This window comes from Heterodontus francisci, chromosome 3, assembly GCF_036365525.1.
Source record: "Heterodontus francisci isolate sHetFra1 chromosome 3, sHetFra1.hap1, whole genome shotgun sequence".
NCBI classification, from domain to species: domain Eukaryota; kingdom Metazoa; phylum Chordata; class Chondrichthyes; order Heterodontiformes; family Heterodontidae; genus Heterodontus; species Heterodontus francisci.
In genome coordinates, this window is record NC_090373.1 from 24,533,571 (window position 1) to 24,555,709 (window position 22,139).

Sequence of the window (22,139 nt, forward strand, 5' to 3'; positions counted from 1 at the left end):
TAGAGAGAGGCGCAGAGAGAGAGAGAGAGGCGCGAGAGAGAGAGAGAGGCGCGAGAGAGAGGCGCGAGACGAGAGAGAGGGAGAGAGCGCGCACGAGAGAGAGAGAGAGCGCGCACGAGAGAGAGAGAGAGCGCGCACGAGAGAGAGAGAGAGCGCGCACGAGAGAGAGAGAGAGCGCGCACGAGAGAGAGAGAGAGCGCGCACGAGAGAGAGAGAGAGCGCGCACGAGAGAGAGAGAGAGCGCGCACGAGAGAGAGAGAGAGCGCGCACGAGAGAGAGAGAGAGCGCGCACGAGAGAGAGAGAGAGCGCGCACGAGAGAGAGAGAGAGAGAGAGAGAGAGAGAGAGAGAGAGAGAGAGAGAGCGCGCGAGAGAGAGAGAGAGAGAGAGAGAGAGAGAGAGAGAGAGCGCGAGAGAGCGCGAGAGAGCGCGAGAGAGCGCGAGAGAGCGCGAGAGAGAGAGAGAGAGAGAGAGAGAGAGAGAGAGAGAGAGAGAGAGAGAGCGCGCGAGAGAGAGAGAGAGAGAGAGAGAGAGCGCGCGCAGAGAGAGAGAGAGAGAGAGCGCGCGCGTTGCGCGAGAGAGAGAGAGAGAGAGAGAGAGAGAGAGAGACAGTCACGCACACAGACAAAGAGACGGATGGAGAGGAAAAGTTTTCAAGTGAGATAGGGTATCTGGGTTCATGGTCAGCCTGTGAAATCTCTCGGAAGTCAAGTCCTCTTTGGTTGCAGGTCTGAGATTAGATTAGATTAGGTTAGAGATACAGCACTGAAACAGGCCCTTCGGCCCACCGAGTCTGTGCCGAACATCAACCACCCATTTATACTAACCCTACACTAATCCCATATTCCTACCAGACATCCCCACCTGTCCCTATATATTTCCCTACCACCTACCTATACTAGTGACAATTTATAATGGCCAATTTACCTACCAACCTGCAAGTCTTTTGGCTTGTGGGAGGAAACCGGAGCACCCGGAGGAAACCCACGCAGACACAGGGAGAACTTGCAAACTCCACACAGGCAGTACCCGGAATCGAACCCGGGTCCCTGGAGCTGTGAGGCTGCGGTGCTAACCACTGCACCACTGTGCCGCCCTGTTTATAGATTTCTCTCTTGGTTGAAATTTCAGTTTGAAGACAGAGTATCACTTCCAATTCACTGCTGCATAAGGGTAGAAAATTTAGAATTTACAGTAGGGCATCTTTCCTTCTGCCTTGCTGGATTTTCTCCCAGCACTTAGCTGGACAAGCTTTTTGGTGATGCTTCCTTCTGGGCATCTCTCTCTCTTTCTCTTCAGAGAGCTACCTTATAGCTGTAAGTTTCTCACATCTCGTCTCAGCTGGGAGACAAGGATTTCCTTCCCTGTCTTGACCCACAATGTCCCAGGATGTGGCTGCTTCACACCTTCTTTGTTTCAGAAGAACCCATTCAATTCAAGAATGTTTCAGGATGATGTTAATTGACACATCTCAGCCTGGTTAGGCATCCTCTGTTCTAAACAGACAGTGTGGCAATGCTCAAATCCACATGTGGTCACCTTTTGCAGCAAAAAAGCTCCCAGGCCATGGCATGTGCCTCAATGGGAGTAGGCTGAGGTTATAAAAGGGGCGGCACAGTGGTTAGCACCGCAGCCTCACAGCTCCAGCGACCCGGGTTCAATTCTGGGTACTGCCTGTGCGGAGTTTGCAAGTTCTCCCTGTGAATTGCTGGTTTTCGCCAGGTGCTCCGGTTCCTCCCACAGCCAACGACTTGCGGGTTGATAGGTAAATTGGCCATTATAAATTGCCCCTAGTATAGGTAGGTGGTAGGGGAATATAAGAAGGTGGGGATGTGGTAGGAATATGGGATTAGTGTAGGATTAGTATAAATGGGTGGTTGATGGTCGGCACAGACTCGGTGGGGCCGAATGGCCTGTTTCAGTGCTGTATCACTAAATAAAATTTAATAAAATGGCACTGACGATTTTTTTTTTTTTTAAAGGTAAAGTCAATTATTATAACTCTTCAGTTTGTATCTGTATTTTTTCATCATTGCACTTCTCATAAGCATGACAAGAGCATTTCATCATGCTCCTGACTTGTGCCTTGTAGATGGAGGACAGGCTTTGGGGAGACAGGGGATGAGTTACTAGCTGGAAAATTCCTAGCCTCTAATCCATTCTTGTAGCTACAGTATTTATATGGCTGATCCAGGTAAGTTTCTGGTCAATGTTAACACCCAGGTTGTTAACAGTGGAGGATTTAGCAATGGTAATGCCATTGAACATCAAGGGGAGATAGTTAGATTCTCTCTCATTGGAGATGCTCATTGCCTGGCACTTGTGTGGCATGAATGTTACTTGCCACTCATCAGCCCAAGCCTTAATGTTGTCCAGGTCTTGCTGCCTGGGAGCATGGACTGTTTCAGTATCCGATCATGAATGGTACTGAACACTGTAATCATCAGCAAACATCCCCACCTCTGACCACATGATAAAGGGAAGGTCACTGATGAAGCAGCTGAAGATGGTTGGACCTAGGACACAACACTGAAGATCTCCTTCAGCAATGTCCTGGGGCTGAGATGATTGGCCTCCAACAACCACAACCATCTTCCTTTGTGCTAGGTACAACTCCAACCAGTGGAGAGTTTTTCCCCGATTCCCATTGACTCCAATTTTGCTAGGGCTCCTTGATGCCACAATTAGTCAAATGCTGTCTTGATGTCAAGGGCAGTTGTTCTCACCTCTCCTCTGGAATTCAGCTTTTTGGTCCATGTTTGGATCAAGGCTGTAATGAGGTCTGAAGCAGAGTGGCCCTGACGGAATCCAAACTAAGCACTGGTGAGTTGATTATTGCTGAGTAAGTGCCACTTGATAGCATAGTCAATGACACCTTCCATCATTTTGCTGATGAGTGGGAGTAGACCGATGGGGAGGTAATTGGCCAGATTGGATCTATCCTGTTTTTTTGTGGACAAGACATACCTGGACAATTTTACACATGTCAGTGTTGTAACTGTACTGGAACAAACTGGCTAGCTACGCAGCTATTCTGGAGCAATAGTCTTCAGTACCATACCTGGGATGCTGTTAGGGGCCATAGCCTTGAACATCAACATTGCACAGATAGCTAATATTTGACAGTGGCAAAGATGACTGTGAAGAATGTGATGGACCCAGACTGAATAAACTGCTGACACTTTAGAGAAGCCCTTGTGTTTATCCCAAAAACTCTTACTCCATGCAATCTTCTCCATCCAACTGATGACACAACATCAATTTTTAAAAGAAAAATCAACACAGGGAAAAAGTATAGACTTGTCACACCAGGCTTTTCAGTATTCTGTTGTTGTAGATCACGTGCTACTTTTACCTACCGGGTGGTAATGTCTCCATATTCTGTGCTTTTCCTTCCGCATTACTGTTCTGACCAGCCTTTCTCTTATTGGAGTCTATAGAATTCCACTCATCCTGCAAAACAGAATTACAAGGAATGTTGACTGTAAGAGGAGCAGTATTAATCCCTTGACATTAAAAAATCTCGGTTTGAAAACATCTATTATAGATCCAAGTTGTTGAATGGTTTGCAACATTATTTCCAAGTGCACATAAGAATACAAGAACCCAAGAAATAGGAGCAGGTAGACCATACGCCCCTCGAGCCTGCTCCATAATTCAATACGATCGTGCCGGAGCTTCTGCCTCAACTCCACTTTCCCGCCCGCTCTCCCTAGATTCCAAGAGATCAAAAGTCTATCTATTCCAGCCTTGAACATACTCAATGATGGAGCTTCCACAACCCTCTGGGGTAGAGAAGTCCAAAAATTCACAACGCTTTGAGTGGATAAATTTCTCCTCATCTCAGTTCTAAATGATCGTCCCCTTATCCTGAGACTGTGCCCAGTGTTCTAGATTCCCCAGCCAGGGGAAACAACCTCTCAATGTCACTCTGTCAAGCCCCTTCAGAATTTTGTATGTTTCAATGAGATCAGCTCTCAGTCTTCTAAACTCCAAGAGCATAGGCCCAATTTACTCAGCCTCTCATCAGAGGACAACCCTCTCATCCCAGGAACCAATCTAGTAAACCTTCACTATAACTGCCTCCAAGGCAAGTATAACCTACCTTTGATATGGAGACCAAAACTGCACACAATACTCCAGATATGGTCTCACTAAAGCTCTACACAATTGTAGTAAGACCTCCTTATTCTTGTATTCCAGTCCCCTTGCAATAAAGGCCAACATGCCATTTGCCTTCCTAAGTGCTTGCTGTACCTGCATGCTAACTCCAGGTCTCGCTGAACATCAATAAAGTGTTACAACCAGGTGAGAAAGGTGTCCCTCTCAGCCTTCACCTGGTCTTACCGTAACAGGGTTTAATTTTAAACCGTGTTTTTAGCTCCCCCTTGGTGCATCCTTGTTCACTACTTTTCTTTGAGTTCAAACTAAAAGCAAAATACTGCGGATGCTGGAAATCTGAAATAAGGCAACGATACCAGCACAAACAGGTTTTCTCAGCTTTAAAGAAGAAAAGTTGAAATTTATTAAACTTAAACTCTAATTCGGTTGGTGCCTACGGATACATAACGTGTCCACACATGCAAATAGAGACAGAAAAGAGAAGAAAAAGTTAAGTGGAAAAGTTTGAGGCAATATCTGAAGAGTTTTTGTTACAGTTTTTCGAGCTCACTGGAGAGTCCTTGATTGTAAGTAGATCTTGCTTTTTGTTGGGGCCCAGTATTCTTCTTAAACCTTGTTCGCTGGAGGAGACTTTTCTCTTTTGGGGTTCATGTGTCTTCAGTGGATTCAGAGGCTTGTGAGAAAGAGATGGGATCAGACAGGAGAGATCTTCTCAGTCCAGGAGCAAACAATCTTTGAGTTCAAACTAAAAGCAAAATACTGCGGATGCTGGAAATCTGAAATAAAAACAAGAAATGCTGGAACTACTCAGCAGGTCTGGCAGCATCTGTGGAAAGAGAAGCAGAGTTAACGTTTCGGGTCAGTGACCCTTCTTCGGAATTTGAGTTCAAACTCTCTGGGGCAAGTTCAAAAGACCATGGAGCAGCCAGTTAGTCATGTAACCAGCTGGTCTAACCAGTCCTAGATTGTATCACCTTAGCAGTCTCTGGAATGCTCCTCATACACACAATATCTGGTGATCAAGGTCCATTGTGGGTTGAATGTGTCAGGGAATGGTCTTTTATCCTTCCAAGCACTGTCTGTTAATATGCAAATGTCTTTTCCAGCCACGGCTGATCTGGTTAACAAGTCATTTCCTCGCCCAGCAACAATTTAAAATCAATGTTCATGACAAAATTAATGTGCCTCATTCTTGGCAGGTGGGGGCCTAGCAAGACAAAAGACCTCACTTTTTTTTTAAATTCTACTTTTCTATTCTCATTACCAAAGTGAATAACCTCACACTTCCCACATTAGATTTCAACTGCCACCTTGTAGCCCGTTGATTTAACTTGTCTATATCTCTTTGCAGCCTCTTTGTTTCCTCCTCACAGCTTATATTCCAATCTAGCGTTGTATTGTCAGCAAACTTGGTTTCTTCGTCTAAGTCATTGATATAGATTGTAAACAGCTGAGGCCCCAGCACTGATCTTTGCGGCACTCCACTAGTTACAGTCTGGCGACTTGAAAATGCCCTATTTATTCTAACACTCTGCTTCCTGTCAATTAACCAATCCTCCATCCATGCTAATATATTACCCCTAATGCCATGAGCCCTTATCTTGCATATTAACCTTTTGTGTGGCACCTTAATCGAATGATTTTTGGAAATCCAAGTATATTGTATCTACTGGCTCCCCTATATCTACCCTACTAGTTATGTCCTCAAAAATCTCCTACATTTGTCAAATATGATTTCCCTTCCATAAAACCACATTGACTGTCTGATCATACTATGATTTTCTAAGTGCACTGTTAAGACTTCCTTAATAATAGATTCCAACATTTTCCTGAATACTGATGTCAGGCTAACTGGCCTGCAGTTTCTTTTTTTTCCTCTCTCCCTCCTTTGAATAGCTGTGTTACATTTGCTAACTTCCAATCTGCTGGGACCATTCCAGAATCCAGGGAATTTTGGAAATCTTAACTAGTGCATGCACTATCTCTGCAGCTACCTCTTTTAGAACCTTAGGATGCTGGTCATCAGATCCTGGGGCTTTGCTGGTTTTTAGTCCCTTGAATTTCCCTGATACTTTTTCTCTGCTGATACTTACAAGTTCCTTGCTATCATTAGCCTCTTGGTTACTCACTATTTCTGGTATGTAATTTGTGTATTCTGTGAAGACAGACACAAAATATTTGTTCAACGTCTCTGCCATTTCCACATTCCCCATGATAATTTCTCTCGCCTCTGCCTCTAAGGGACCAATGTTTACTTTAGCTATTCCTCCCTTTTATATACTTGCAAAAGTGCCACAATCTGTATTTTAGATTCCTAGCCAGTTTACTCTGATATTCTATTTTTTCTCTTATTAACTTTTTGGTCGCTTTTGGTTTGTAAAACACCCCCAATCTTCAGGCTTACTACTATTCTTTGCAACATTACAAGCCTCTTTTAATCTAATACTATCCTCAACTTCCCTAGTAAGCACGGATGGATCTTTCTCACTGACTTTTTGTTTTTATTAGAACATATCTTTGTTGAAAATTTTGAATTGTTTCTTTAAATTTTTCACACTCTCTAATGACCACCATACCTTTTAGTCTATTCACCCAATGAACCTTAGCGAGTTCTCCCCTTAAACTTAAATAAAGCCAATTATATAGGTATAAGATTCTTGTTTTGGACTCAAGTATGTAGCTCTCAAACTTAATATGGAATTCAATTGCATTATGACCACTTTTTCCCCAGAGGATCTTTTACTAATTAACCCTGCTTCATTACACAATATTAGATATAAAACAGCTCAGCCTCCCATTGATTCCACAACATATTGTTATAAGAAGCTGTTGTGAAGCATCAAATTCTTCTTCCAGCCTACCTTTGCTAATTTGATTCGTCCAGTCTATACGAAGTTTAAAGCCCCCCACGATTATTACTCCTATGCTCCAATTATTTCTTACCTAATGCTCTGTCCAATGGTATAACTACAATTAGGGGGCCTATAAACTACTCCCACCAGTGTTTTCTGACCCTTGTAATTCCTAATCTTCATCCATACTGATTTACTTCCTAACCTACTGAGCCTAGATCCTTTCTCACTACTGTCCTTATGTCATCCTTTACCATCATGGATACCCCTCCTCCTTTTCCAGTTAGCCTGTCTTCTTGAAATGTTGTGTACCCTGGAATATTTATTTCCCAACCTTAGTCACCTTGGAACTACATCTCTGTAATGGCAATTATATCAAACAATCTTATCTCGATTTGTGCCACTGGTTTATCTATACTGTTACGAATGCTTCGGGTATTCAGACAAATGCCCCAAATATACTATCTCAATGGGAAAGTGAATAAAAATAAATATACATTTACAACTGGTGTAACTCCCTCACCCCTGCTGAACAACCTGCAAATCTCCAACTAGGAAGAGAAATCAATTTAGTCCAGTCTAATGCTCAATAAAGCATCAAAATGGAAAACTGTTACCCTCCTCCCACCAATAATCAGCCAAATATCTTCCACCTCTCTGCTCTCCACTTTCCCCACATCCTTTTTTTCTCTGCCTTTCCTGTTCCCCCTCCCATGTCTGACACCATCCCGATCCATCTCCTCCTTCAACCCTTCCTCTTCCTCACCACCACCACCACCTCGGTCCAGTCATCTCCCCACCTTCTAACCTTGCCCAACCCAAATACTACAGTCGGCCTCAATTCCCCATGAACAATGTTCATTTATTCTTCAATGACAAGACATACAAGCAACAGATATTAAAGATTGCTCCAATCAGGAATCACTGTCTGCCACTATAATCAAAATTAATTGAGGAACGTTACAAAGGAATAAATCTATTTTGACCAGGGTAAAACTCAGCAAATCTTCAAACCAAACTCACTATTATTGGAAGGGAGACAAAGAAAAAGAATGCGCATTTATACAGCGCCTTTCACAACATCAGGCTGGCCCAAAGGCCTTCATAGCCAAAGAAGTGCTTTTGAAGTGTGGTCACTGTTGAATGTGGGGAATGCAGCAGCCAATTCACACACAGCAAGGTGCCCTACATATTAATGAGGTAAATCTGTAATCTGTTTTTGTGATGCTGATTGAAGAGTAAACATAGGCAAGGACACAAGTTAACATTGTGGTTGCAGGGCACAGATCACAACTGGAAGGTGAGTGATAAAAGCAAAAGACTGTGGATGTTGGAAATCTGAAATAAAAACAGAAAATGCTGGAAATACTCAGCAGGTCTGGCAGCATTTGTGGAGAGGGAAACAAGAGTTAATGTTTCAAGTCTGTGACAGTTCTGATGAAAGGGCACCCAACCTGAAACTTTAACTCTGTTTCTCTCTCCACAGATGCTGCCAGACCTGATGAGTATTTCCAGCACTTTCTGTTTTTATTATGGAAAGGTGAGTGAGATCCTTTACAGAAATGAGCAAAATAAAGGGCAAAGGAGTGAAGAACAGTTATAAAGTACAAGCCATGAATGCTGCTTCCTGTCACATGGGATTTATTGCACTAGAAACAGGTTTTTAAAAATCTGATGAGGTGATTTACTAAGTGAAAGAACAAATGAGCGTGAAAATAGTGAAACGGCGCTCCAGGCATTTTCTGCTTTTCAGTTTTCCTCTTATGTGCCTCAGTTGATCAGCTTTTCTGTGTGCTTTCCCTTCATGCCTTTTCTGTACGTGTGCGCGCGTGCGTGTGTGTGTGTGTGTGTGTGTGTGTGTGTGTGTGTGTGTGTGTACCTTCCCCCACGCACACCTGGCGCATGTGTTTGTGTGCGTGCCTTGCCTCATGCCTGTGTGTGTGCACGCACCATCCCTTATGCTTTGTGTGCACATATATGTTCCCTCATGCCTTTGTTGTGTATGTGTGTACACACTGTGCATCCTCCCCCATGCCTTTTCTCTGTATGTGCACGTGTTGTTTGTGTGCACACGTGCCATCCCCATGCCTTTTCTGCGCGCAGCTCTTCCCTCATGCCTTTTGTGTGTGTGCACGCCTTCCCTCGTGCTTTTTCTATATTTGTGTGCACGCGCCATCCCTCTTGCCTTAGAGCATAAGAAATAGGAGCAGGAGCAGGCCGTTTGGCCCCTCAAGCCTGCCCCGCCATTCAATAAGATCATGGCTGATCTGTCCCAGACCTTAACTCCTCCTTCATCCCAGCTCCTCATAGCCCTCAACTCCCTGATATTTCAAAAATCTATCTTCCTCCTCTTTAAATACTTTCAGTGATGTAGCCTCCACAACTCTCTGGGGTAGAGAATGCCAGACATTCACTACCCTCTGAGTGAAGAAATTCCTTCACATCTCAGGTTTAAATGAGTGTCCCCTTATTCTGTAACTATGTCCCCTAGTTTGAGATTCCCCCACTAGTGGAAACATCTTCTCGACATCTACCCTGTCAAGCCTCTTCAGAATCTTGTACGTTTCAATAAGATCACCCCTCATTCTTCTAAACTCTAATGAATAAAGGCCTAACCTGTTTAGCTGTTCTTGATAAGTCAAACCCTTCATCCCAGGAATCAGCGTAGTGAATCTCTTTTGAAATGCCTCCAATACCTGTATATCCTTTCTTAAATACGGGGACTAAAACTGTACACAGTACTCCAGGTGCAGCCTCACCAACACCCTGTACCGTTGTAACATGATTTCCCCATTTTTAAACTCCAACCCCCTAGCAATAAAAGCCAAAATTCCATTTGCCTTCTTAATTACTTGCTGTACCTACATGCTAAATTTTTGTGTTTCATGCACAAGAACACCCAGATCCCTCTGTGCTCCACTTTTTTGGAGTCTCTCTCCATTTAAATAATAGTCTGCCTTTTGATTCTTCCTACCAAAGTGCATGACCTCACACTTTCCTACATTAAACTCCATCTGCCAAGTTTTTGCCCACTCACTCAACCCAGCTACATCCCCTTGCAGATTCCTTATGTCCTCCACAACATGCCCTCTCACCTATTTTTGTATCGTCAGCAAATTTGGATACATTACACTCTGCCCCTCATCCAAATGTCAAGTGTGTGTGCTCATGCGCACCTTCCCCAATGCCTTTTCTCTGTGCATGTGCGTGCATGCTGTGTATCTTCCCCCATGCCTTTCCTGAGTGCGTGTGTACATGACTGTGTGCTGTTGTGTGCGTGTTGTGTGTTTGTATGTGTGCGCCTCCCCCCATGTCTTTTGTGTGCGCGCGCGCACATCTTCCCCCATGCCTTTTGCGCGTCCGTGCATCTATGCATGTGTTCCTGCAAATGCCCATCTCAGCTCATCGGCTGCTGAAACTCTCATTCATGCATAGTTACCTCTAGACTTCACTATTCCAACATATTCCTGGCTGCTCTCCCACATTCTACAACCCTCCAAGATAGCTGCATTCCTCTAATTCTGGGCTCTTGTGCACGCCTAATTTTAATCGGTTCACCATTGGTGGCTGCACTTTCAGATACCTAGGCCCCATGCTCCTGTGAAGCGCCTTGGGATGTTTTATTACATTAAAGTCAGCAGGTCTGGCAGCATCTATGGAGAGAGCAACAGAGTTGACGTTTTGAGTCAGATATGACTCTTCTTCAGAACCAAAGGAAGGTAGAAATGTGATGGGTTTATGCTGTTGAAAGGCGGGAGGGGAAGGAAGAACAAGAGGGAAGGCCTGTGATAGGGTAGAGGACGGGAGAGATTAAATGACAAAGATGTCATGTAACAAAAGGCAAAGGGAGTGGTAATAGTAGTAGTAAAAGACAAAGCATTTGTCCAAAGAGAGTGTTAATGGCAGATTAATGAAAAGCTCTGTCCGAAAGCCAAAACTTGAAAAACAAATTTAAGCCAGGCACATGATATATATAAAAAAAATCAAAATGGTAGGGTCATTGTTGAACACAATGTTGAGTCCAGAAAGCTGCAAAGTCAGAAGATGAGGTGCTGTTCCTCGAGCTTGTGTTGAACTTAACTGGAGCACTGCAGCAGGCCGTGGACAGAAATATGGGCGTGAGAGCATATGGCAAGCAACCAGAGCTTGCAGACTGGGTGGAGGTGAATACAATATACTAAACTGAAAGAACTTAAGTAAATCACTGCTTCACCTGGAAGGAGTGTTTGGGGCCTTGCATGGTGAAGAGAAAGGAGGTAAAAGGGCAGGTATTGCACCTCCTGCGATTGCATGGGAAGGTGCCGTGAGAAGGGGACGAGGTGTCAAGGGTGATGGAGGAGTGGACCAGGGTGTCGTGGAGGGGACGATGCCTTCAGAATGCTGACGGGGAAGGGAAGATGTGCTTGGTGGCAGCATCATGCTAGAAATGGCGGAGGATGATCCTTTTGGATGTGGAGGCTGGTGGGGTGAAAAGTGATGACAAGGGAGCCTTATCGCAGTTCTGGGAGGGAGGGGAAGGGATGAGAATAGAAGTGTGGGAAATGGGTCACGCACAGTCGAGGACCCTGTCAATCACAGTGCAGGGGAATCCTTGGTTGAGGAAAAAGGAAGACATATCGGAAGTGCTGTTGTGGAAGGTTGCATCATCAGAACAGATTGTAAGAGATGCAGAAACTGGGAGAATGGAATGGAGTCCTTTTTTTTTTAAATCATGTGCCAGTCTTAAACTTGTTTTTCCCGTTTTTGCTTTCGGACAGAGCTGTTCATTATTTTGTTGTTAACAATCTCTAGAAAAATGCTTTGCCTTTTCCAATTACTATTACCACTCCTTTTGCCTTTAATTCCATGACATTTTTGTCATTTAATCTCTCCCACCCTTTACCCTTTTATAAAAGCAAATTTAAAATGTTTGCAGCAATTATGATAAAGCAATCGAGAAGAAACCTAGTCTGATTCCTTTGTGAAAGCAGCAAATTTGAGGAAAACACTGGCGCGTAAGGCAGGATGAGTGCAAAAAAGGATGAAAATTAATGATTTTTTTTTAAAGGCTAAAAGAAAGAAAATAAGAAATGGAAGCAAATGGCAGGCAAGGCATTGTCAGTGGTGGGATGCCCAAACTACAGCCTGTCAGACATATAAGGATTCCACCATGTATCAAAAGGTCAACACTTGCTTAATTTTTTTTTCATTATAAGTGCTTACATAGGGAGTTTCCATTATAAGTGTTGACAATAGATCGTGACAGTGGAAAGTAGTGTAACATGGTCGTGGAGCGTGGGTGGTCATGAGACCTTCAATGAAAAATAAATAGTAAGGGATTTCAAAACCAATGCGCTTGACAAAAGAAGGTGGAGCAAAATGAGCGACTTAATTAGAGCCATTTGCTCACCATGCAAGCTTGATGCTGAAATAGGGTGAATCAAAGACATCCTGCGTGACAATGGCTACCCTGATCACATCATTTCTCACTGTATATCGCGTAAACTTATTAAGGTCATCATTTTTGGCCCTGAAAAGTTCCCAGTCTACCTCAAAATACCCTGGAAGGGTAATGCATCCCAAAAATTTGAGCAACAGGTAAAGCTGTTTCACGCCACTAACAGAATGCTGCTGGCAAGTCAAATAGACGTCCTGCCCATCACACAAATGAGTAATGCGACACATGAATTTCAATGCCAGTGTGATGCTAGGTATATAGGTTGTACGTCTCAAAGACTGACCGATTGCATCAAACAACATGTCCCTTCCGCTGTTCGCAACAGGCAAGGTACAGGCCGTACCCAACCAGTCTATGCTTGCAAAACACAGTGTCCAACATTTGATGTGATTCCATGATTGGACAACATTTGCTAAATAATCCGCAGTGTGCTATGAATTACGCTGACAACCAATTTAAGATTGTCAATACGGTTCGCAGTGTGGTGCATCTGCACGTACTGGAAGCTACATATATTAATACACAGGGTCCTGTTCTTTGCAGACAGAAAGAACATGTACACACGTTGTGACTGTTTCAGCTGAACAAAAAAAAGTGACAGCCATTTGCTGGTTCAGTCCTCGGGGCAATGCCTTGACCAATCAGAATCAAGCTGCCTGGTTTAACTTTCAAACAAAGCTTGGCAGTTAACTGTCAGTCAACATAAACTGGTGCATTCTCTGTGGCAACACCTCTACCAGAGTTCACTGGCCAACCAATCAGCACTCTCTTCTCGTGCAGTATAAGTTGTTGTTTTCCCCCACATTGGTTGCTCTTGCGCATTGTCCTGCTGAGTGCAAGACAAAAAGCTTAGACAACATATCCCTATTTTCAGCAATTCTCAATTTGTTTTAAGTTGCAAAAGTAGTTTCCCAATTGGAGCATTGGTGTTGCTTGCAATTGCTCAATGTCACTAAGCATCAGCAGATAAGAAACTTATTTTAAAAAACATCAAGGGTTAAAATTAGAGCTCCTGCAAAGTTCAGCTCATGGAATTCTTCAACAGTGGTTAGAAAAACATGAAGATGAAAAAAAAATACACACTTACATATGCCTGCAAGGGCACCATCAAAGCGACAGTCATGCAAACACTTCAGCAATTTGGCCACAAATAAAGAGACTGAACTGTTGAAATGGCTGTGCCTTGTATACCTCGAATAGGCCTCTTCACCATTACAGTAAAAGCTTTGTTATCCGGCATGTGCCTGACCTGAGAGGTGCCAGTTAAGCAAAAATTCTGGTTAATCAAGAGTTGCACTTACCAAGACGGGTGGAGATCCAACCTTCCAGTCTGAAGTTATTGCCGGGACAGCAAAGGGCACGCAGGGCCCGGCATTGGGAAAGACAATTTTTAAATTTTCTTTAATCCTTCAGGGTCAGCACACCAAGATAGTACATGGGAGAGTCCACCTTTTCCAACTAGCCATCTCCAGTGGAGATCGGATGCAGAACCCCGGCACAAAACGCCTCTGACTGCAGGGACCAAGAATCCCATTATAGTGAGTGGGGAACCAGTCACTGAGGCAAGGTAACATTTCTAACTGCAGATGGCAACCTAAATTCCCACGGAAATTCCAGATAATACAGCTTGCCGGTTGGTAAAGTACCAGATAACAAAGCTTTTACTGTAGTAAGCATGTAAGGGTTTCAAATTCAAGCAGAAGCAGAGCCTTGAAGCAGAGCGCCCATCTGGCTTTCTGATTGCAATACAATCTGTACATGGGTATTCATAAAGCAGGCGGGCCAAAGCAACTTGCTCCAGCTGTGCTAGTCTGGCAACATCTGTAGAGAGAGAGAAACAGAGTTAACATTTCAGGTCATCGGAAAGGTCACAGACCTAAAATGTTAACTCTGTTTCTCTCTCCACAGATACTGCCAGGCCTGCTGAGTATGTCCAGCATTTTCTGTCTTTATTTCAGGTTTCCAGCATCCACTGTATTTTGCTGGTTTTCCAGCTGTGCCTCAGTGGGTCGCATTCTTGCCTGAGTCAGAAGGTTGTGGGTTTAAGACCCACTCCAAAGACCTGAGCCCATAATCGAGGCTGACACTCACAGTGCAGTGCAGTAAGAAGGCTGCACTGTCAGAGGGGCTGTCTTTCAGATGAGATGTTAAAAAAATTACTGGGAGCTTGCTGCGCACAAATTGGCCACTGCTTTTCCTACATTACAATAGTAACTACACTTCAAAAATACTTCATTGTAAAGCACTTCAGGGAATCCTGCAGTTGATAAAAGGCGTGATATAAATACAAGTCTTTGTTTCATTCTTTTTACAACTAAGATATATTACACGAGTATTAATCCCCAACAATTACTTTTGATTTTCAACTGCAATTAATCCAATTTCAACCACCTATATGAAACATTTACACCCAGAGCCACAACAGGTATTGTTTCTCCTCTTGGTGCACTCACACTGGTACAAGCAGGCTCTAGAGGTATTATAGTGTAGTGGTTATGTTACTGGACTGGTAATCCAGAGGTCTGGACTAACACTCCAGCAAAAGCAAATTTAAATCCCACCCTGAGAATTTCAATTTGAAAGACGACTTGCATTTATATAGTGCCTTTCACAACCACAGGATGTCCCAAAGTGCTTTACAGCCATTGAAGTACTTTTGAAGTGTAGTCACAGTTGTAATGTTGGAAACGTGGCAGCCAATTTGCACACAGCAAGCTCCCACAAACAGCAATGTGGTAACAACCAGTTAATCAGTTCTTGTGATGTTTATTGAGGGATAAATATTGACTAGGACATTGGCGGGGGGGTGGGTGGAGAACTCCCCTGCTCTTCTTCAAAATAGTGCCAGGTGATCTTTTACATCCACCTGATAGGGCCAAACCCCATTTGCCCTAATGTCCCATCTAAAGGATGGCACCTCAGTCAGTGCAGCACTCCTCCTATATAAATGCAAGTCTTTCTTCTTCTTTCAAATTGAAATTATCATGGTGGAATTTAAATTTGCTTTTGCTGGATTGTTAGTCCAGGCCTCTGGATTACCAGTCCAGTAACATAACCACACTATAATACCTCAAGAGCCTGCTTGTACCAGGATGAGAGACCATTCAGTTCTTTAGGTTTGTGTGCTTGAGTTCTGGCAGGAACTTGGAAATAAAAATTCAATACAAGTGACAATTAAGGTATCCGATTGTCATAAAAAGCCAACTGGTTCACCCATATCCTTTAAGGAAGGAAACCTGCTGTTGTAAAACAGTCTGCGACTACAGTCCAACACCAAAGTTGACTGTTAACTGCCCTCTAAGAGTGCCTTGTGAGCTACCCAGTTGTTTCAAACTGCTACAATACCACATGGATTGTAGCGCTGTCACAGCAACTAGGGATGGGCAACTGCCAGCGATGCTGATGATCCGAGTATGAACAATAAAAAAGGTTTGCCACTCCCAAGAAAAACATTGGAACCAGCACACTATTTGACCTTCAAGCAGCCTGCACAGCTCCATATCCAGGTACCTGTTGGCACAGTTAAAAAGGACTGGATAAGGAAGTGATTATAAAAAAACATTGTGCATTGCCAACACTGGCAATGCACAATCTCACCTTTTTTTGGGCAAGGCCATGAATTATTTAAGATTTATCTCTTGACGACCACTGATCCCTGACCAAAATGGAATGGAAAAAGACTGGAGGCTGGCAGCATCGCATTTAATTTCCAATGCAAATTGGTCAAGAAGCCCAGAAAATCCAGAGGTAGGAAAAGCACATTTAAATACGTTTTATCTCAAATAGTTACAGTATAAAATGAGAACTAAATCATGCAATTTTTCTTTCCAATGCAAACACAAAAGAAAGAAATTGCATTTATATAGCGCCTTTCACAATCACAGGACGTCCTAATGCACTTTATAGTGGGTTTTACTCTTGAATCATTGTCACTGTACGAAACACAGTAGCCAAGTTGCACACAGCAAGATCCCACAAACAGCACTGTGATTATGACCAGATCATCTGTTTTCGTGATGTTAATTGAGGGATAAATATTGACCAGGACACCAGGAAGAACACCCCTGCTGTTCTTCAAAATAGTGCCATAAGATCTATTACGTCTACCTGAGATGGCAGATGGGGCCTCAGTGTGACATCTCAGCCAAATGATGGCACCTCTGACATTCCCTCAGTAATGCCAGCCTGGATAATATACTCAAGTCCCCATCAATACAAATAGAGAGGTCAAAGGTATGGTTAATTTTATATATCCTCTTGTCCTTCTTCGATGTAAAGAGCTCAGAGACTTTTTACTTAAGTCAGAGGGTGTAGAAATGTAAATAATTGTAATCTTGTTCACACAGTACTGATAATCAACAGGAAACAAACATTTAATTTGAGAATGGCCCCCAGTAAAATAAACAGGATATACTAACTTTCACAAAAATAATACATCTAGCATTCCCTGTGTCACACCTTTTTAAAAAAGAAAGTATCCTTTTTTTGGCCTCTTTGTCTCGAGAGACAATGGGTAAGCGCCTGGAGGTGGTCAGTGGTTTGTGGAGCAGCGCCTGGAGTGGCTACAAAGGCCAATTCTAGAGTGACAGACTCTTCCACAGGTGCTGCGGATAAAATTGGTTGTCGGGGCTGTTACACAGTTGGCTCTCGCCTTGCGCTTCTGTCTTTTTTCCTGCCAACAGCTAAGTCTCTTCAACTCGCCACTCTTTAGCCCCGCCTTTATGGCTGTCCGCCAGCTCTGGCGATCACTGGCAACTGACTCCCACGACTTGTGATCAATGTCACAGGACTTCATGTCGCGTTTGCAGACGTCTTTAAAGTGGAGGCATGGACGGCCGGTGGGTCTGATACCAGTGACGAGCTCGCTGTACAATGCATCCTTGGGGATCCTGCCATCTTCCATGCGGCTTACATGGCCAAGCCATCTCAAGCGCCGCTGGCTCAGTAGGGTGTATATGCTGGGGATGTTGGCTGTCTCAAGGACTTCTGCGTTGGAGATACGGTCCTGCCACCTGATGCCAAGGATTCTCCGGAGGCAGCGAAGATGGAATGAGTTGAGATGTCGCTCTTGGCTGACATACGTTGTCCAGTTACAAAGCAACAAAAACTCTAATTTTGACATCGAAGCGCAAATGTCTGTAATCCGAGTGATATACAATCCTCTCTGTAAAATTGGCTTTACAATTCATATAGAATTCTCTGAAAGTCAGTGGCTCTCCGGGTCAGATACAACATCTTGCAACTGGTGGGCAAATCATGTTTTATCGGCAATTAAAATTTAATATTTTAATTCTACACACAATTTTGTAGCTTAGCTAGGCCACTTATACAAGTGGCATTCTCCTTGAAAGGGGTGGGAGTTGGGAAGGAGGGGCCACATGTAAGTGATTGCTTGACCAATCCCCAATCTATGGGCCAAGACTAAAGTGATTCCGTAGAAAAAGTGGAATTGCTAGTTAATGGCTGTTGTCAACATAAACTTGCCAATTAGAACTTTCGAACCCCAGGTCACATTAAGCTGCCGGTCCTTTATTTATCTTAATAGATACTCTTGCACTGCGAGGTCCAATGCCTGAAGAACAACAGACCCTCACAACTCTATTGCTCAATCCATCGGGAATCAAAAAAGATTCAATGCAACCAAAATAATCCTGCTTCCCTGCACTGTTTCACTTTATCTGGTTTCTAGGTCTCAACAACTACTTGTATTTGTATTTCCCCTTTAATAAAAAATGTCCCACAGTGATTCACAGAAGCTTAATCAGACAAAATATGACAATGAGCCACATAAGGAGATGCTAGTACAGGTGACTAAAATCTTAGTTACAGACATTGGATTCAAGGAGAATGTACAGCACAGAAAAAAGCGATTGAACTCAACTGGTCTATGCTGGAGTTTATGTTCCACAGGAGCTCCCTCCCACCCAATCAGCATATCCTTCTATTCCTTTCTACCTTTAAAGAGGATACTCTTAAATGTATCTATGCTATTTGCCTTAGATACTCCTTATGGTAGCAAGTTCCACATTTTCGTCTGAGTAAATAAATTTCTTTATTGGATCTTATTAGTGACTATGTTATATTTATGGCCCCTAGTTTTAGTCTCCCCCACAAGTGGAAACAGTTGTGGGACTTAAAAGGAGGGAGCTCTATCAAGTCAGATAAACACTCAAATGTTTGATAGAACCCCCAAGACAGTCTTAACTGAGTGCACAAACACGAGTGAAGCTTTGTAATAATTCAATCTTGGCTTACAATACTGCTCCGTCAATCAAATATGATCCAGTTTCAGGTCAGTATTAAATAACAAAAGTTTTAAATCGGATCAAAATTGAATTCAATTCAAACATATCAAAGCTGAATAAAAATGAACCAGTTAGATTTTATAATCAATTCAACCATAATCTACATATGTACAAGATATTTACTAGAGTTGCAAAATCAAGTTACTTAGAAAAAATGTGCTAATGGTACCCATGTACAACCAATGTGGCTTTTTAAAATACCTGGGTTACTTTATAATCCTTCAATTCCAAAATTGGTTTACTTTAATAACAAATCTATCGTTTTCCTCAAAAAACTTCAAAATGATAAAGCAAGTCAGGGAAATGTTAATGTTGAAATACAAATGTCACACTTCAGCAGTAAAAGCAATACAAGCCAATTTATTTTGAAATCAACACAATACCAACACAACTGAAGTTAGGTATCATCCATTGCAACTTTCCATACAACTGAAGCCCTGAGCTTTATGTTCAATTCATTGTCTTGGTATTGATGTTCCAGTGGATGGTCAAGCAATTGAGTGTTCCAGCAAATGTCTGAGTGTTTGGAAGTGTTTCTGCAAACATCTGAGTTATGTCAGTGTTTCAGTGAAAGTCTGAACATATGATAGTGTTGCAGCAATTGTCAGAATGTTGCAACTGATGTCTCAATAAATGTCTGGGTCTTTCAGTGAATATCTGAACATATGATAGTATTGCAGCAAATGTTAGAATGTTGCAACAGATGTCTCAATAAACATCTGAGTGAAAGAGTATATGACGGAGTATTTTTTTTATTCGTCCCTGGGACGTGGGCGTCGCTGACAAGGCCAGCATTTATTGCCCATTCCTAATTGTCCCGGAGAAGGTGGTGGTGAGCCAGGTTGATATGGTGGATATGGACTTCCAAAAGGCATTTGATAAAATGCTTGTCAGCAAAGTTAAAGCCCATGGAATAAAAGGGACAGTGGCAGCATGGATACAAAGTTGACTGAGTGACTGGAAACAGAGTAGAGGTGAACGAGAGTTAAGGTCTCAGTTCTGTTGAATGGTCACATACCAGAAATATTAACTCTGTTTTTCTCCCCACAGATGCTGGCTGACCTGCTGAGTATTTCCAGCATTTTTATTTTTGTTTCAGATTTCCAGCATACGCAGTATTTTGCTTTTGTGGTGTTGTAGAGCTGAATGGTTGAGAGCAATGTCTTGAATGCATGTATTTCAATGAATGTCTACTGTTTCAGACAATGTCACAGCATTCCCACGAACAAGACTACAACCTGAGTGTTCCAACGACTGCGAGGGTTTGGGTAAGCGTTCCAGTCAACATCTGGGTGTTAAAATGCAGGTCTCAGCACAAGTGTTCCAATGTACGCATACATCTGCTTATACATATCTAAGTGGTCTACCACATGTTTAAAGAGTTGCAGTGGGTGTAGTGTGTGTGATTGCATGCTCCAGTCTGCGTCCCCGTCTCTCGGCCTCTGTCCTTAAGAGTGCGAGCGGGTAATTTGCTGCAGCCGAGCGTGTGAGGACGGATCCGGCAGCTCGCAACTCTTTCCCCCGTCAGGTTGGAAGCCGAGGCCCAGGCACCGAACCGACCGAATTTTAAAAGACAACAGTCAATCCTTACCTTCCGGCTCGTCCCGCCGCCCAGGTAAATGTAATAAGCGATCCCCAGCACCCAGAGGAAGGCGAAGCACAGCAGGATTCTGGACTTCCTTCTCATAGTTTTGAGCGGGGCGGGAATGAAGAGGATGAGGCGAAGCAGCAGGCCGAGTCGGCACTAGCAACGAGGCGACGCTCAGCATCCATCAGCCAGCCGCGAAGAGCCGCGCAAGCGAGCGCCCGGGCAAAGGTCAAAGGGTAAAGGGTATGCAGCACCAAGTGTAGAGCAGCAGAGGACAAGGAGATATTGAGCTGCAGCCACCAACAAACAGGAGTTCCTCACGCAAACAGTTAATAATGAAGAAATTAATCCTGCATTGCATATAATAATGACGAAGCTAATTCTACAGAGCATGTAATAATAAAGCTAATTTTGCATTGCCTACAATTGAAAAATTATTAATGCTTTGCATATGATAAGCTAATTCTGCATTGTATGTAATAATGGAAAATAATTATGCATTGCCTACAATAATTCATTGCTTTTAATAATATAGAAACTAATTCTGCATTCCATATAATGGTGAAACAAATTATGCATTATATGTAATAAATAAACTAATTAGGCATTGCAGATAGTGGAGAAATGAACTATGCATTACATATAATAAGGTTAATTCTGCATTACATATAATATTGAAGCTAATTCTGCATTGCATACAATAATGAACCCAATTCTGCATCGCATTTGGCATCACTAATCATCTTGGGAGAAAGAATGGTTTAACTATTTCTCATCACCTAGTACTAAAATTACCAATCGCTGCTGGAATCTTCAGGAATTACGGATTAACCTCCTTGAGACACTGCTACAAGCAAACCTGGAGAAAAAAATCTTCAGGAGCATTAAAAAAATGTTTTATCCCATTCTCTTTGAACACTTCTGTTTATTAGTTATTAAAGATATTGGAGATGGGATGAAATGGAGGCAGGAGGTCGAGTGATAGAATCGCCAGGAATACGATCAACCAGAGTTGGCGACAGAGGGAAACCTACCCCCTTTATTCTTTCCCTAGTAGAGCAGAATTTTTAGTCCTTCTGAACAAGACGTTTAATTGGGATTAAATCCATGGCTGACCTACATCGCAGTATCACTCCCTCAAGAGAAGTGGGATGGAGCAGTGCAAACTATCAAAAGTCACAGGAGTACAACTAGTCTACAGATAAATGTCTTCCGTGCTGATTTCATCTAGGTCAGTCTTGTCCAATACACCTGCTTCAGGTAACAAATTGAGAATCCATAAGTGGCTAATTGCATTTTTGATTAGTACACAAAAATAACCAGTAGGCACCATCATTAGTCAAGTGATCTCAATACTCATTTGGACAGCCTGTGAAGTTTAACCTTTTCGCACATTTTTTAGTAAAGGTAGGGTGTTTTTTGATCTTCCCAAGTGCTTTTCTTCCTTGGTCACTGAATAGGTGAAGTTATGTTTACTTACTCATTTAAGAGTATATAAGACGTCATCTAAAATTAGTGCATTCGGTTCAAAGTGTCACCATAGCCACATCTGTGACAAGGCAACAGTTTCTATTGGACAACACTGCTCTAAGTAGCGGACAATGTCTTTTGTAAATTAAGGGAAGGAGATCCCAGGAGGATGTCAATATTTGCGGGGAAGGAAGCAGCCAGAAACATTTGAAAAAACGCTGCGGCACAGCGGCGCAGTGGTTAGCACCGCAGCCTCACAGCTCCAGCGACCTGGGTTCAATTCTGGGTACTGCCTGTGTCTGCGTGGGTTTCCTCCGGGTGCTCCGGTTTCCTCCCACATGCCAAGACTTGCAGGTTGATAGGTTA

General features: G+C 43.0%; 1 protein-coding gene across 2 annotated transcripts in view; it reads right to left on the reverse strand.

The window, feature by feature from the left end:
* Positions 1 to 20,517, reverse strand: part of galnt2 (UDP-N-acetyl-alpha-D-galactosamine:polypeptide N-acetylgalactosaminyltransferase 2) — a 106,622-nt gene extending 86,105 nt beyond the window's left edge. For both annotated transcript variants that reach the window (XR_010970819.1, XM_068020198.1), the window contains exons 1-2: positions 20,307 to 20,517; positions 3,359 to 3,452 (exon numbers count right to left, since the gene is read on the reverse strand). Coding sequence is in view for 1 of the 2 variants with exons in the window: in XM_068020198.1 (XP_067876299.1) it covers positions 3,359 to 3,452; positions 20,307 to 20,402 (190 nt within the window). In the remaining variant the exon portion in view is untranslated. The remainder of the gene's footprint in view (positions 1 to 3,358; positions 3,453 to 20,306) is intronic.
* Positions 20,518 to 22,139: the final 1,622 nt, after the last annotated feature.